This window comes from Macaca mulatta, chromosome 14 (genome assembly GCF_049350105.2).
Source record: "Macaca mulatta isolate MMU2019108-1 chromosome 14, T2T-MMU8v2.0, whole genome shotgun sequence".
Classification (NCBI taxonomy): domain Eukaryota; kingdom Metazoa; phylum Chordata; class Mammalia; order Primates; family Cercopithecidae; genus Macaca; species Macaca mulatta.
In genome coordinates, this window is record NC_133419.1 from 75,690,183 (window position 1) to 75,704,523 (window position 14,341).

The 14,341-nt window shown below is 50.5% G+C and overlaps 1 protein-coding gene across 20 annotated transcripts in view; it reads right to left on the minus strand.

Moving 5' to 3' along the window:
* The window catches only part of ARRB1 (arrestin beta 1), a 96,128-nt gene that overhangs the window by 39,788 nt on the left and 41,999 nt on the right, over positions 1-14,341 (minus strand). For 4 of the 20 annotated variants that reach the window (XR_013404160.1, XR_013404158.1, XM_028833823.2 and 1 more), the window contains exon 1: positions 8,496-8,685. The exons of the other annotated variants lie outside the window; for them this stretch is intronic. Coding sequence is in view for 2 of the 4 variants with exons in the window: in XM_028833823.2 (XP_028689656.1) it covers positions 8,496-8,500 (5 nt within the window). In the remaining 2 variants the exon portion in view is untranslated. Of the gene's footprint in view, positions 1-8,495; positions 8,686-14,341 lie in introns of those variants that run through there. 20 annotated transcript variants of the gene reach the window in all.

The following is a 14,341-nucleotide window of genomic DNA, read 5'->3' on the forward strand; positions in this document are numbered from 1 at the left end:
CTACTTGGGAGGCTGAGGCGGGAGAATGGCGTGAACCCGGGAGGCGGAGCCTGCAGTGAGCTGAGATCACGCCACTGCACTCCAGCCTGGGAGACACAGCGAGACTCCGTCTCAAAAAAAAAAAAAAAAAAAAAATTAGCCAGGTGTGGTGGCGGGCGCCTGTAATCCCAGCTACTTGGGAGGCTGAGGCAGGAGAATCGCTTGAACCCAGGAGGCGGAGGTTGCAGTGAGCCGAGATCATGCCACTGCACTCCAGCCTGGGTAAGAGAGCAAGACTTTGTCTCAAAAAAAAAAAAAAAAAAAAAAAGTAAATGGACGAGAGACCTAAATGTAAAAGCTGCAGCTATAAAACTCTTAGCAGAAAACATAAGTAAAGTCTTCATGACCTTGGGTTAGGCAATGATTTCTTAGATATGACACCAAAAGCACAATCAACTGAAGAAAAAGTAGACAAAATTTTAAAACTTTTGTGCTTCAAAAGTCACTGTCAAGAAAGAGAATATCGGGGAGTGGAGGGCGGGAGGAAGGATAGCATTAGGAGAAATACCTAATATAAATGATGAGTTAATGGGTGCAGCAAACAAACATGGCACATGTATACATATGTAACAAACCTGCAGGTGCCCTGTACCCTAGAACTTAAAGTATAATTAAAAAAAGAAAGAAAGAAAGGAAGGAAGGAAGGAAGGAAGGAAGGAAGGAAGGAAGGAAGGAAGGAAGGAAGGAAGGAAGGAAGGAGGGAAGGGAGTAGACAACCCACAGAATGGAGCAAATATTTTCAAATCATTTATCTGATCAGGTCCTAATAGCCAGGATATATTAAGAACGATTGCAACTCGCCGGGCGCGGTGGCTCAAGCCTGTAATCCCAGCACTTTGGGAGGCCGAGACGGGTGGATCACGAGGTCAGGAGATCGAGACCACCCTGGCTAACCCGGTGAAACCCCGTCTCTACTAAAAAAAAAATGCAAAACACTAGCCGGGCGAGGTGGTGGGCGCCTGTAGTCCCAGCTACTCGGGAGGCTGAGGCCGGAGAATGGCATGAACCCAGGAGGCGGAGCTTGCAGTGAGCTGAGATCCAGCCACTGCACTCCAGCCTGGGCAACAGAGCGAGACTCCGTCTCAAAAAAAAAAAAAAAAAAAAAAAAAGAACGATTGCAACTCAACAACAAACAGGCGAATCACCCATTTTTAAATGGGCAATGGATTTGTTTGAATAGGCATTTCTCCAAAGAAGATATTCACGTGGCCAATAAGCACATGAAAAGATGTCCAGCATCATCAGTCATCAGTCAAAACTGCAATGATACACTTCACACCCATTAAGATGGCTATACTCAAAAGGAAGGATAGTAAGTATGGACAGGAATGTGGAAAAACTGGAACCTTCATACATCACTGGTGGGATTGGAAAGTGGGGCCGTCACTTTGAAAAACAGTTTGGCGGTTCGTTTAAAAGTTAAACCAAGAGTTAACATATGACTCAGTAAGTCCCCTCCTGGGTATACACCCAAAGGAACTGAAACTGTCCACACACAAAAACTTGTGCATAAATGTTTGTAGCAGCATTATTCAAAATAGCCAAAAAGAGTGGGGGAAAAAAATCTATCAACAAATACATGTATCTTTTTAAAATTCAGTCTATACATACAATGGAATATTATATAGTCATAAAATGGGATGAAGTACTGATTCATGCCACAACATAATGAACCTTGAAAACATTGTTAAGTAAATTAAGCCAGACACAGAAGGCTGCATATTATAGGATTCCACTTGCATGAAATGTTCAGAGTAGGCAAATTGCTAGAGAGAAGGTAAATTAGCGGTTGCCAAGGGTTGATGGAGTGGGAAATGGGGAGTGACTGCTAATTGGTACAGAGTTTCTTTGGGAGGTGATGAAAATGTTCTGGAATTGGATAGTGGTGATGGTTATACAAACTTGTGAATATATACGAAAACCACTGAATTTTACCCTAAAAGTGTGAATATTACGGTATATTACATCTCAATTTAAAAAAAAAAAACAAAAACTAAAAAAAGACAGAATGAAAAAAAGGGAAATGTGCCTAAATACTCACAGGAGTTGAAGAAGACTCCGCCCACCCACACAATTCTTTATATCTATAATTTTTCTGTTATACAACAAGCATAAAGTACTTTATAAAGATGCTTGGGTTTCCCTAACAAGATATGTCTCAAGTCAAGGAGAAAGGAGAATCTAGAAATCAAAAAAAATGGCCGGGCGCAGTGGCTCAAGCCTGTAATCCCAAAACTTTGGGAGGCCGAGACGGGCGGATCACGAGGTCAGGAGATCGAGACCATCCTGGCTAACACAGTGAAACCCCATCTCTACTAAAAAAAAATACAAAAAACTAGCCGGATGTGGTGGCACGTGCCTGTAATCCCAGCTACTCAGGAGGCTGAGGCAGGAGAATCGCTTGAACCCGGGAGGCGATGTTGCAGTGAGCTGAGATTGTGCCACTGCACTCCAGCCTGGGCAACACAGTAAGACTCTGTCTCAAACAACAACAACAAAAAGAAAGCTTATCCAGGAGAGAAACCAAGTCCAGTTACTGCTCTAAGCTGGTTATAAATATCAACTCACTTATTTCTCCAACAACTCTATAACAAGTATTACTATTATCCCACTTCACAGATAAGAAAACTGAGGCACAGCGAGGTTAAGTAATTTACCTAGGGTCACACAGCGAGTAAACAACAGATCTAGATATCAGAGCCCAGGTACTCCAGTTCCAGAGACCACACTTTTAATCACTCACAATACTGCCTGAGAGGTGGGATTATGTGGTTCTATCTGGAGAGTCAAGAAAGCCTTCAGGGCTGGCCGCTGTGGCTCATGCCTTTAGTCCCGGCACTTTGGGAGGCTGAGGTGGGCGGATCACGAGGTCAAGAGATTGAGACCATCCTGGCCGACATGGCGAAACCCCATCTCTACTAAAAACACAAAACTTAGCTGGGCGTGGTGGTGGGCACCTGTAGTCCCAGCTACTCTGGAGGCTGAGGCAGGAGAATCACTTGAACCCAGGAGGAGGAGGGTGCAGTGAGCCAAGATCGCGCCACTGCACTCCAGCCTGGCAACAGAGCAAGACTCCATCTCAAAAAACAAAAACAAAAAAGCCTTCAAGGGAAGAGGTGGCAATGAGGAAAATCTTGAAGGACACACGAGGTGCAGAAGGGGTGACCACACTGCAGGCAGAGGCCTGGAGAGGGCAACTGAGTCCACCGGGTGCTCAGGAGACAGCGAGCCTCTGGCGTGGCTGGAGTGTACCTCAAGTGCCTGGGAGGAGCCTCAGGGGAAGAGGCTGGGCTGGAGAATGGTCCGTTCGCTCCACAGAGAATCACGGAGAACTTGTATGTGTGGGCCCTCGGCTAGGAGGGTAGGGCCGTGAAGGGTCTTGAGTGCTGGGCCGAGGAACTTGGACCTTATCCAGAAGGCAATGGGGAGCGATGGGCATTTGAGGGAAGAGAGACTGATGGGCCAGGGCCATATTTTGGATCCAGAGAGGCCCTCAATTCCATAATGTTCCCCCATCCCTGCCCGATAGCAGCCATGGCTCAGCTGGGTAGGGTGGGGAGACGCAAGGGGGCATTCACTCAGACTCAACCGCCCTACATTCTGACCCACTTTCCTGGGTGTGAGAGCAGCCATCAGGGAGCAGGGAGGTATGGGGAGCAGGTGGCAGCGGCTGCAGAGAGGTTCCTAGGCCTTTATCACATTCTCCCTGGTAGCAGAGTTATTTGTGTACCAGCTTGTCTGCCCTGCCAGAATTTCCCAGCCCTCCCTGTGTTAGAGCGTGGTCTGCCTGTTTACCCGCCATCAGTGCACCTGCTTTTCAGGACAGCCCGGGAGGGGGAAGCAGGCAGGAAGGCAAGAAATGTCACCCCATTTCAGAGATTTCCGGAGCCTGAGGGAGCACAGTCCCACCTGCTTCATTTCCCAGATGGAGAAATCAAAGTGAGAGAAGAGCCTCACACCAGGCCAGGAAGCTCAGGCTCAGGGAGACTCACTAGTGTGCCCAGAGTCAGACTGGGATGGGGACCGCTGGCTTCTGTGGTTCCCGTCTCCTGTCACATCCCTGCTGAAATCCGCCATGGCTCCCAGGGCACAGGGCAGTGCCTGGCAGGCCAGAGGGGTCAGGGATGGTAGCTGGGGGGTGAGGGGTTCTGGCCAAGTCAGTCTCCTGGGCTGCAGACTTCCCATAGACTTCTAGGCAGACAGCAATTCCCCAAGCCTCCTGCTGCATTCATGGGTTCACTTTTTTGGCCATGAAGCATGTTTGTGAAAACTCTCAGGTGGTGCAGAGTGAGGAAAGAGGGGGCCATGGACAGAGGGGAGAGTTTCTTAAAAGAGCTTGGCTTACTTTCTGTTAACCCATGAAACTGGAGATCTGAAAATCAAGGGCTGATCAAAATTTCCCCAGGTGGGCTGGCAGCTGGGTACCAAAGAGCCCACAGACTGTGCCTGAGCGCTGCCCAGCCTTCCCGGGGCTGAGATTCAGAAAGAGAAGGTTGTTGGCAGTCAAAAGAGCCCAGAGGCTGAAGCAGACAGTCCCTGCCTGAGTCCCTGCTTGAGCCCAGTGTGACCTCAGGCCCGTTTCCTATCCTCTCGAAGGCTCAGCTTCCTTCGCCTGGAGAATGGGGATAATACCCACCCCACAGGCTGGGGATATGTGTAAAAACCTGGTCCCCAGAAGTGACTCAACACAGAGAAGCTAACATTGTTGATGCTATGATACTACAATTATCATCATCATTATCCTGGCCAGTGTCCCGTCCCCACCCCCTGCTCAGGGAGAGTTCTCCCCCAAATGTCCCTCAGGTGGGAAAGCCTTGCTGCTGGGAGGAGACGGTCGTGTTACTCCTACTGGGACAGGGAAAGGTTTAAGTTGTCTGTCTCCCTACAGTCATGGGTAGAAAACACTTTATGATGTTTTTCCCCAGATTATTATTACATTATTATTATTATTATTTGGAGATGGAGTCTCTCTCTGTCACTCAGGCTGGACTGGAGTGGCATGATCTTGGCTCACTGCAACCTCCGCCTCCTGGGTTAAAGCAATTCTGCCTCAGCCTCCGGAGTAGCTGGGACGACAGGTGCATGCCACCATGCCCAGCTAATTATTGTATTTTTAGTAAAGACAGGGTTTCAGCATATTGGCCAGGCTGGTTTCAAACTCCTGACCTCAAGTGATCTGCCCACCTCGGCCTCCCAAAGTGCTGGGATTACAGGTGTGAGTCACTGTGCCCCCACTTTTTCCCAGTGTAGACATCCACATTCCAGAAATTTCCGTGTACGTGCCCTGCTCTTCCCTCTTCCTGTACTATCCTTTGCATCAGTTCTACCATTTGCAGCCCTTCCCATCCTTCACACAGTCCCACCGTCACCACACCCAAGAAGCCTTCCTTGACTGCCTTGGCTTAAAGTGCTCTTGCCCTGACTCCTCTGCCCTTGTTCCCTCCTTTGCTTCCTTCCATTTGTCTTTCTTATTTCCCTCCTTTCTTTTCTTCCCTTTATTTTTCAAATCTCTGGACCTGGGGCTGTTTTTACCTGTAGGAGGTGCAGGCCCCAGTCGGTGTTGTTCCCCAGAGCACCTACAGGGCAGCGGGAGGCAGACACTCCACTAACGAGCAAGCCCTCCCTCAAAAGCACAGTGGGAGGGTGGAAGGAGGTGCATGTGTGATGTGCCCAGCTCCGTTCCAGGCACACACCAGGCACCCAGCACACATGTGCATCTTTCCCTCCCTCTCCTGCTGGCCCCTGAGCATCCAAACAGGGCCTGCACACAGCTGCTCCTGAGTGGACGCCACGGAACTGAAATGATGGCAAGCCCCAGGGAGCAGAAACTGTGACTTCAGTCACTTATGTTCCTTGGTACATAGTAGGTGCTTAATAAAGATTTTGAATGAACAAACAAGAGCCAAGCCCTGAGCTTGAAGCTGGGAAAAAATAGGACCTGGGCCAAGAAGTGGCAGCCTCACCACCTGGATGAGCACCATGGATGTGCAGCCTCGGCAGGAACTCATTAGCTATAGGGCGCTCCTGACACAAGACAGGCCATTATTTTCCCAGCAGAAAGATTTTATTTAAAGGGGGTTTTTGTTTGGTTTGTTTGTTTTGCCAATTTCAACATGCAAACTTTTAAGGATATAGAATAACATATGTTAAGATAAGATATTAATTCAAAAACATCACTAATTTCTTCCTATTCTCACATTTCATAAAATGTCATAACAGATCCACTATGGCAGTATATCTCTGACTCTGTGTCCACTGTTCTGTGGATCAGTCAGTAAGCCAACAGGGTTCTCCATGGTCGGGGACTCTGTACAGACCGAAATCTAAGGTCTAAGGTGGCAGCTTTTTCCAGGGAAATAATTTTGGGGGGAAAAACTGCCTTATATTTATCTGGATGCGGTGCCCATGGTGTGCTGAGCTGGCTTGTACAGGCTCATAAGAGGCAAGTGTCACATTTTTAAGAATTTCGTGAGCTGGTTGTTAAACACAGCCAGTACCATTGGTTCTCAGCCGGGGGGTGAATTTGCACCCCAGGGGACACCTGGCAATGTCTGGAGACATTGTGAGCTGTCATGATTTGTGGAAGAGGTGCTACTAACACCTAGCAGGTAGAGGCCAGGGATGCCGCCTGTATAATGCACATGTCAGTGTCCCCAACCCCCTAGCAAAGGATCTCCAGCCCAAAATGTTATGGTGCTGATGCTGAGAAACCCTGCTTGGAGCAGTGGCTCATGCCTGCAATCCCAGCACTCTGGGAGGCTGAGGTGGGAGGATCGCTTGAGCCCAGGAGTTTGAGACCAGGCTGGGCAACATAGTGAGACCTGTCTTTAAAAAAAGAGAAAAAAAAAGTTAAAAAAAAAGAATAATAGAAATCCTAATGTGAAGTTACAATTAAACAAACTCTATTAAAAGCAAAGGGAATGCATTTTCTTTTTTTTTTTTTTTTTTTTTTTGAGACAGAGTCTTGCTCTGTTGCCCAGGCTAGAATGTGGAATGCAGTGATGTGATCTTGGCTCACTGCAACCCCCACCTCCTGGGCTCATGCAATTCTCATGCCTCAGCCTCCCAAGTAGCTGGGATTACAGGTGTGCGCCACCACACCCAGCCAATTTTTGTATATTTTTTTTTTTTTTGGTAGAGATGGAGTTTCACCATGTTGGCCAGGCTAGTCTTGAACTCCTGACTTCAAGTGATCCTCCCGCTTCGGCCTCCCAGAGTGCTGGAATTACAGGCATGAGAAACCATGACTGGCCCAGGAATGCATTTTCAAAACTGATTACTAATTATTTTCCTGTTGTCACTATCATACCCTCAAGGGTATTTATGCCTACTACACCTGTATGATGGAAATGCTATACAATGGTGTCTGCTGTTCATCTCTTCCCAACTGCACATTCAATGACTTCACGTTGGTAAGAGTGAAATCTGAAGTCAGAGAATTTACATCACAGAAATTGGCAGATGCTAAAATCCCCCACCCTCCTTTTTTTCTGGAGGGCCAGTTGTTACCAGCACACTATTGGGTGTAACCCTAAGTAGAGAAGAGAAATTCACAATCTTGATGAATCCTTCCCAGTTTCCAGCCCAGGCAGACGACTCAGCACCAGCCTGCTGTATGGATCAAGGATCTGAATGTGGTCATGTGCACACACTCTACACACCATGCACAGAAAGACACACACAAATACTAAACACACACATGCATCACACTCCCCATACACATCTTGTCTACAAACCCCCACATATACAACATACACACAGCATATAACCGACTACACATGCACCCCATAGCAGCCCTTCAGTCAGCAGGGGAATAGTTTGAATAATGAGAAAAACAAGCAAAAGAATGACAACCTGACTGATCAAATTCCTTGATGTCTGAGCACCTTCACCTTTACTCCCTCCTCATCCTCTGTGATCCACCCTTCCCCACACACCCCGACATCACACTGCAAAGGCAAAAGTCTCAACTCCCACAGGAAGCACCAAACGCACTGATCCCATTTCAGTCCTGCTGGAGGCCCTGGCCACATGGCTCCCCATCCCTGCTCTGTACCCAGCTCTCAGGAGACTCCAGAGCTGAGTCTGACCTTGGCCTCTTCCCAGATCCCATAACAAGGAGTTCCCTGGGCAACTCCACCCATCTGACCACTTCAGCTGCCACCAGATGCTAGTAAGTCCAAACCTCGTCTCCAGCCAGACCCTCTCTGACCCCACACCCATCAGCCTTCAGACATCTCTACTTGATGTCCCCCAACTCCTTAGACAAGTCCTAAACAGCCTTTCCCCCTCTCTGCCCCACACTGTTCCTCCCCGTGTTCTCCATCCCCACCTATGCCAGAGGCTGGTGCACAGGAAGCATTCAATGCACATCTCATGGAGAGAGGAAGAAATCATGTAAATCCCAGAAAGAGAGGAAAAGCAAACTTCCTGGTAAGGCAGATAGAAAGTCTTACCCCATTTTACAGATGAGAGCCCAGAGATTCAGTGGAGTGAAGAGGCCAGCCCAGGAGCAGCACCAAAGCCGTGGACTGTGAGGTGGAGGGAGCCTGAGCTGGGGGCCGCAGGCAGCAGCAACCAGGCCAGGGCCAGCCCCGCAGGCTCAGCTCTCACCAGCTCCAAGCGAGGGGTTAGTTACAAAGAAAAGGAAAAGGCGTTCCTGATATGCGTCCTGTTTCCTCTCCTCCTCCGGGCTTCTCAGGCCATGGAGGGCGGATGTCCCCGGGCTGGCAGCACTCTGCCTGTACACAGATGGGCAATGGGTGAGGGTCTCCCCAAAGATGCTGAGGGTCTCCCTAGACCACTTTCCATTCCAGCAGTCCAGCCTGCATGAAGACAGGGGCTCACCAGAGTGACCCATCAAGTTTCCCTTCCAGCCTGGGGGAGCCCTTACCCCTTATCTGCAGTAGGTACTTATCACAGCCAGGCATCTCCTGTCCATCAGAGGATCCCAGACAGACACCTTCACCAGGAAGGCTTCTATGTCACCCTCACTTAAAGCAGGGGGCCTCCTTACAGTCTCCTGTAAGGAGTCTCCTGTCTTCCCTTCCTCCCTGCCCCACAGCAGCCAAGTTCATAACTGCCCAGCTCCATGTGTAGCTGCTGCCTGTGGGACCTGGCCTCCCCATGAATCAGGTAGGGGAAGGGGTCAAAGGTGAAGGGGTCAAAGGTGAAGGCCATAAATGGGGTTTCTTGAGTAAGCCTCCATCAGACAGGGGTCCTTCCTGAGGACAGAGGTCAGGGCTCCTCTCTCAAATAGGGAATCTCTCCGAGGGAAGTGACCGCAGCTCCCCCATCAGATTGGAGGCTCCTGCAGGATGGAGACCATGCCTCATTCCTCAGACACACGGCTCCTAGAGGACAAGAGGACTGTGTCCCCTCTGTTACACAGGCAGTCCCAGGAAACAGAAGCCACGTTGCCCCATCAGACAGGAGTGTCCTGGAGGTCAGGGCCATGCCTCCTCCATCACACCAGGAGCTCCCAGAGGGCATGATCCCCATCTGCTCCCTCTCCCCAGAAGTTCCCAGGACAGACTTCAGCTCAGTCTAACACACGGGGAAGGGCTTCCCTCTGGAGCCCTTGCTCACACCCTCCCCTGCCCAGGGTCCCACTCCAATTCCCCATTTATGCTCTCCATTGAACTGAAGCCACCATGCCATATTTATGACAGCTGTGTGTCTGGACAGAGGCCAGCACCCTCTGGAGAGACAGCAAGGGGACAAGAAGGGGATCCCTGACAAGAGGATCCCAGGACAGACCATGGCCCCAGCTCTGGCTGGATGTGACCCAGATGAGTATCCACACCTGCCTCTGCCACTAACTGGGCAAGCCTCTTACCCCATGGCCACGGATAGCACCATCCCCATCATCAAACTTTATCAGCACCCACTCCTGGCTAAAGTGGAATAAAGCATCAGGGACAGGGGATAGCAGGCCCTTCCTTAGTCCCACTGTGAGGACAACACTAGCCCTCCCTGGGTGCCGGCCCTGAGCCTGGTCCAAGCAACCTCCGCAGTCGTCTTTCCTACTCACAGCAGCTCCAGGGAACCGCTATTAGTTAGCATCGATCCACAAAGTACTTTGCCGACACTTTATGAGCTCAGTCTCACCAGAGGCCCCAGGGACCATGAACAAGAGGCAGAAACCAAGGCCCAGGAACTCAGGCCACTGAGTAGAGCCAGGGAGTCGCTGAGCCAGCATTTGAAACCAGGTCCTATGACCAAGGCCCAAGTGAGCCCAGAGACAGCACTAAGTAAATATTTGCAGAATGCCTGTTCACTGAAAAGCAATCTGACTGGATTTTGGTAACAATCTGGGTATATTTTCTTATTAAAAAATTTGGCCAGGCACAGTAGCTCACGCCTGTAATCCCAGCACTGTGGGAGGCCGAGGCAGGTGGATCACTTGAGGTCAGGAATTCAAGACCAGCCTGGCCAATATGGTGAAACCCCGTCTCTACTAAAAATTAAAAACTTAGCTGGACGTGGTGGCACCCACCTATAATGCCAGCTATTTGGGAGGCTGAGGCAGGAGAACTGCTTTAACCCGGGAGACGGAGGTTGCAGTGAGCCAAGATCACACCACTGCACTCTAGCCTTGGCGAAAGAGTGAGACTCCATCTCAAAAAAAAAAAAAAAAATAGTCCTACGATAACATTTTTTTTGGAGGAAGGGTCTCACTATATTGTCTTCATCTCCTGGGCTCAAGTGAGCCTCCCACCTCAGCGTCCTGAGTAGCTGCAACTACAGGTACATGCCATCGTGCCCAGTGATTATTTTAAGACATATCATTTATTAATTTGTCATGTGCTAGGTACTTTATATATATTTATGTTTAATCTCAAGGATAACTCACGGAGAAAAAGCCAGTATCCTCTTTTTACAGAATTGGAAACTGGAGGCTAGGGAGGGGGAAGAGATAAGTTACCCAGTTCAGGGGAGGCAATGCCCGCCTGGTGGCCCCAAAGCCTCTGCTCCTTTTCCTGCCCACACAGCTTCCTGTGCTCTTAGAAGGTGGCCTGGGGAGGCCAGAGGCCCACAAATGGGCGCAGCCAGCATCAAAGTGCTCAGGCAGCCTGCCTGGTGGGCCTGACCCCACATTGCAGGGACCCCTGGAGGAGAGGGCTTAAGCCCTGATCCCTCAGGGAGCTTTGCCAGGCCTCTCTGAGGACACGCCCCTGCCTTAGTGGGCATCATTCATTTGAGAACTTGCCCCCCAGGATGGGAACTCCTCCAGGGCAAGGCCTGTGCTTGGCACAGAGAAGGTGCATCATAAAGGAGTTAAGGGCTCAAGCTTAGGGTCAGGCAGGCCTATAGCCTCATCACCCTGCTGCACAGCCGTCTGGAGGGAAATGAGGCCCTGGCACAGAGTTGGAGCTCTGTGAATGGTGCAAATACAAACCCCCACCACAGCAAGCAGACCCACTGGTGGCCTTGGGCAGGTCCTTGTCCATCTTGGCTTCAGCTGGCTTACGGGCTCTCACAGGGGGTCACGTTACCTCACAGGAGCCTAGATAGCTGAGGGGAGATAATGGGTACATGAGGAGTCCTGGGGAGACCAGAGTGCTGAGCAGAGACAAAGGCCTGATATTAGGACAAGGCTGAATTATGGAGCATTTTAAATAAATGCATTTCCATTACTTCCAGGAACACACAGGCTTGCAGATAAGGTGGGCACAGCAAAGCCAACCAAGAGCAGCTGTGCCTCAGTGAGGCAGGGAGCAGGGGAGGAGCATTCTAGAGCATCTCCAGACCTTTCCCCAGACACACACTGGGACTTGGTAATATGCATCCCCCAAACCTTTCACCTGCTCCTCAAACCAGTTCCCTTTTATGGCTTCAGGATGGGTGGTCAGAAGCCCACAGAAGGAACGGTGCTGGCCCTCTTCTTAGCCACCAATCTATCTGGAATGACCTCCCCAGAGCCAGCTCTGCCTGCTGCAACCTAGAAGCTCAGGCCATCTGATCCCAAACCTCAGGGAGAACTGCACAAATGGAAATGGATGTGGGGAGCAATTGGGAACAGGGTCTCTCTCTCTCTCCTGGTATTTAATGGCTGTGTTTGGACATGGCATCTTACCTTCCCTGTCCTCACCTGGATAACAGGGCAACACAGCCTGCTTCAAGGTGTTGAGGGGGATGAAAGGCTGATGTCTGTATATGCCTGGCATGTAACCTGGGTTCAACATAGGTAGGTGAGTGCACTGAGAGGCACTGGGAACACCGAGGAGAACAAGGCCATCCAGGGCCCTGCCTCTGTGGGGCTTAAAGTCTAGCAGGGGGAAAAGGTGTAAGGAATGGCATATAAGAACATCTGAGGAAGTGGAGGAGCCTTTGATCACCACGCTACATTGTTTCCAACATTTATTTGATACTCTCTGTGTATCAAACCGGCACCAGGCAGTGGGACACAGCCTTCGCAGGGGGTTTGGAGTGTGGTGGATGAGCTTATGGAATGTGCTTCCTTAAGACCTAGATGGCCTTTCCTTCAGCACCATCCCTTGGCTCAGATTTCACCCTCATCAGGAAACCTCATGAGCAACGCGGCCCCTGTGCTGTCTGATTATCAGCAGGAGGCAGTGGGCATAGGCATTCATGCCACAGAGAGCGATGGACCCGAATTATTTGGTCCCCTGCTTAATTTAGCTCAGGTTCGTGTGAAGCTGATTGAGTCAGTCATGCAGTCTGCGCAATTCTAAGGGCTGGACTGACATGTGGCAACTTTGTACAGGCCAGACCCCAGGAGGCCGGCTCCCCAACTGCCTTTGCCACACTGCCTCTGTCCCATCACAACCACAGTGACCTTAAGGAGCAGAGGGGTCTGTTACAAATGTACTGCCCACACAGGGTGGGGTAGACAGATGTCCAAACCAATACCCTGCCCACCAAAGGCACCCCATAAGAGGGTTATAAAGAGGCCACAGGGCCAGGCACTGTGGCTCATGCCTGTAATCCCAGCACTTTGAAAGGTCGAGGCGGGCAGATCATCTGAGATCAGGTGTTCAAGACCAGCCTGACCAACATGGTGAAACCCTGTCTCTACTAAAAATACAAAATTAGCTGGGCATGGTGGCACATGCCTGTAGTCCCAGCTACTTGGGAGGCTGAGGCAGGAGAATCACTTGAACCTGGTAGGCAGAGGTTGCAGTGAGCTGAGATGGTGCCATTGCACTCCAGCCTGGGCAACAAGAGCGAAACTCTGTCTCAAGAAAAAATAAAAATTAAAAAAATTAAGAGGCCACAGCAATTCCGAGGAGGGAGCAGCTCCATTCTCTCTGGGACGGGCAGGGGGCTGTTGACAAAGTTACAGAGAGCAGGCGACATCTGAGCTGGACTTGAAGCACAATGAAGAGTTTGTCAGACTGTCAAACTGCAGAAGAGAACATTAAAGGAACAGGCTATGCATGGAATGCACATCCTTATATAGCAGACTGCACATTTCAAAATCAGTTCAAAATCACAACCTCATTTCACCCTCTCAAATCCCATAATGGTGTTAACTGCCTCTCCCATGGCCCTCCACCCCGCTACACACAGGCAAACAAAAAAAGTGAGGTCCAGTGAAGGCAGATGATGAGCCCCAGGGCAAACGGTGACTAATTTCTGAGTAGAGGGAAGTGAGAGGTGGACTCTGGCTAAAATGGTCCTCTTCTCACTGAAGTGGGGGATTCCTGGCTTCCTGTCCGGCGGCAGAGCCCCACTTCGGCCCCTGCTGGCCTGTGACACACTCCTCTCATCCCCAACATACATACACACACTCCTGCAGCCACCAGGGCCTGTCAGAAGGGGCTGGCTGAGAGGGGGTGGCCGGCAGAGGAACCAAGCAGCAGGGCATGGGCCAAGGGGCTGAGGAAAAGCTGACCATTCTAGATGAGAGGCCCTGCCCAGCCTCTTCCCCTTCTCTGAGTGCCGATCACCTCAGCCTCTCCCACTGCAAGTCTCATTCCGTAGCCTCTCCTCTCCATCTCTTGCAGTGGCTGCTGCTGACCTCTCCCTTCTCCTTCCTCCACCCTCACCCTCCCCGGGGAGTGGTGAGCTCAGCCTTTCCCAGCAGCCGTCCCTGGGAAAGATGGGAAATGCACCAACGGGAACTGAGAATAGGCCTGCCCTTGGGAGGGAGTGGGAGAAGAGGCATTGGGGACAGGGCTCAAGTCTGCCACTTCCTAGGAACTCCTGGCCACCGAAGGGACAGTCTGCCTGTGTGTACTGCATGCTGGAAGGACGTGGGCTCAGACTGTGTGGACTGCCAGGGACCTCATCTTACAGATGGGGAGACACAGGCCCCGGGAGAGGAGAAAGGGGA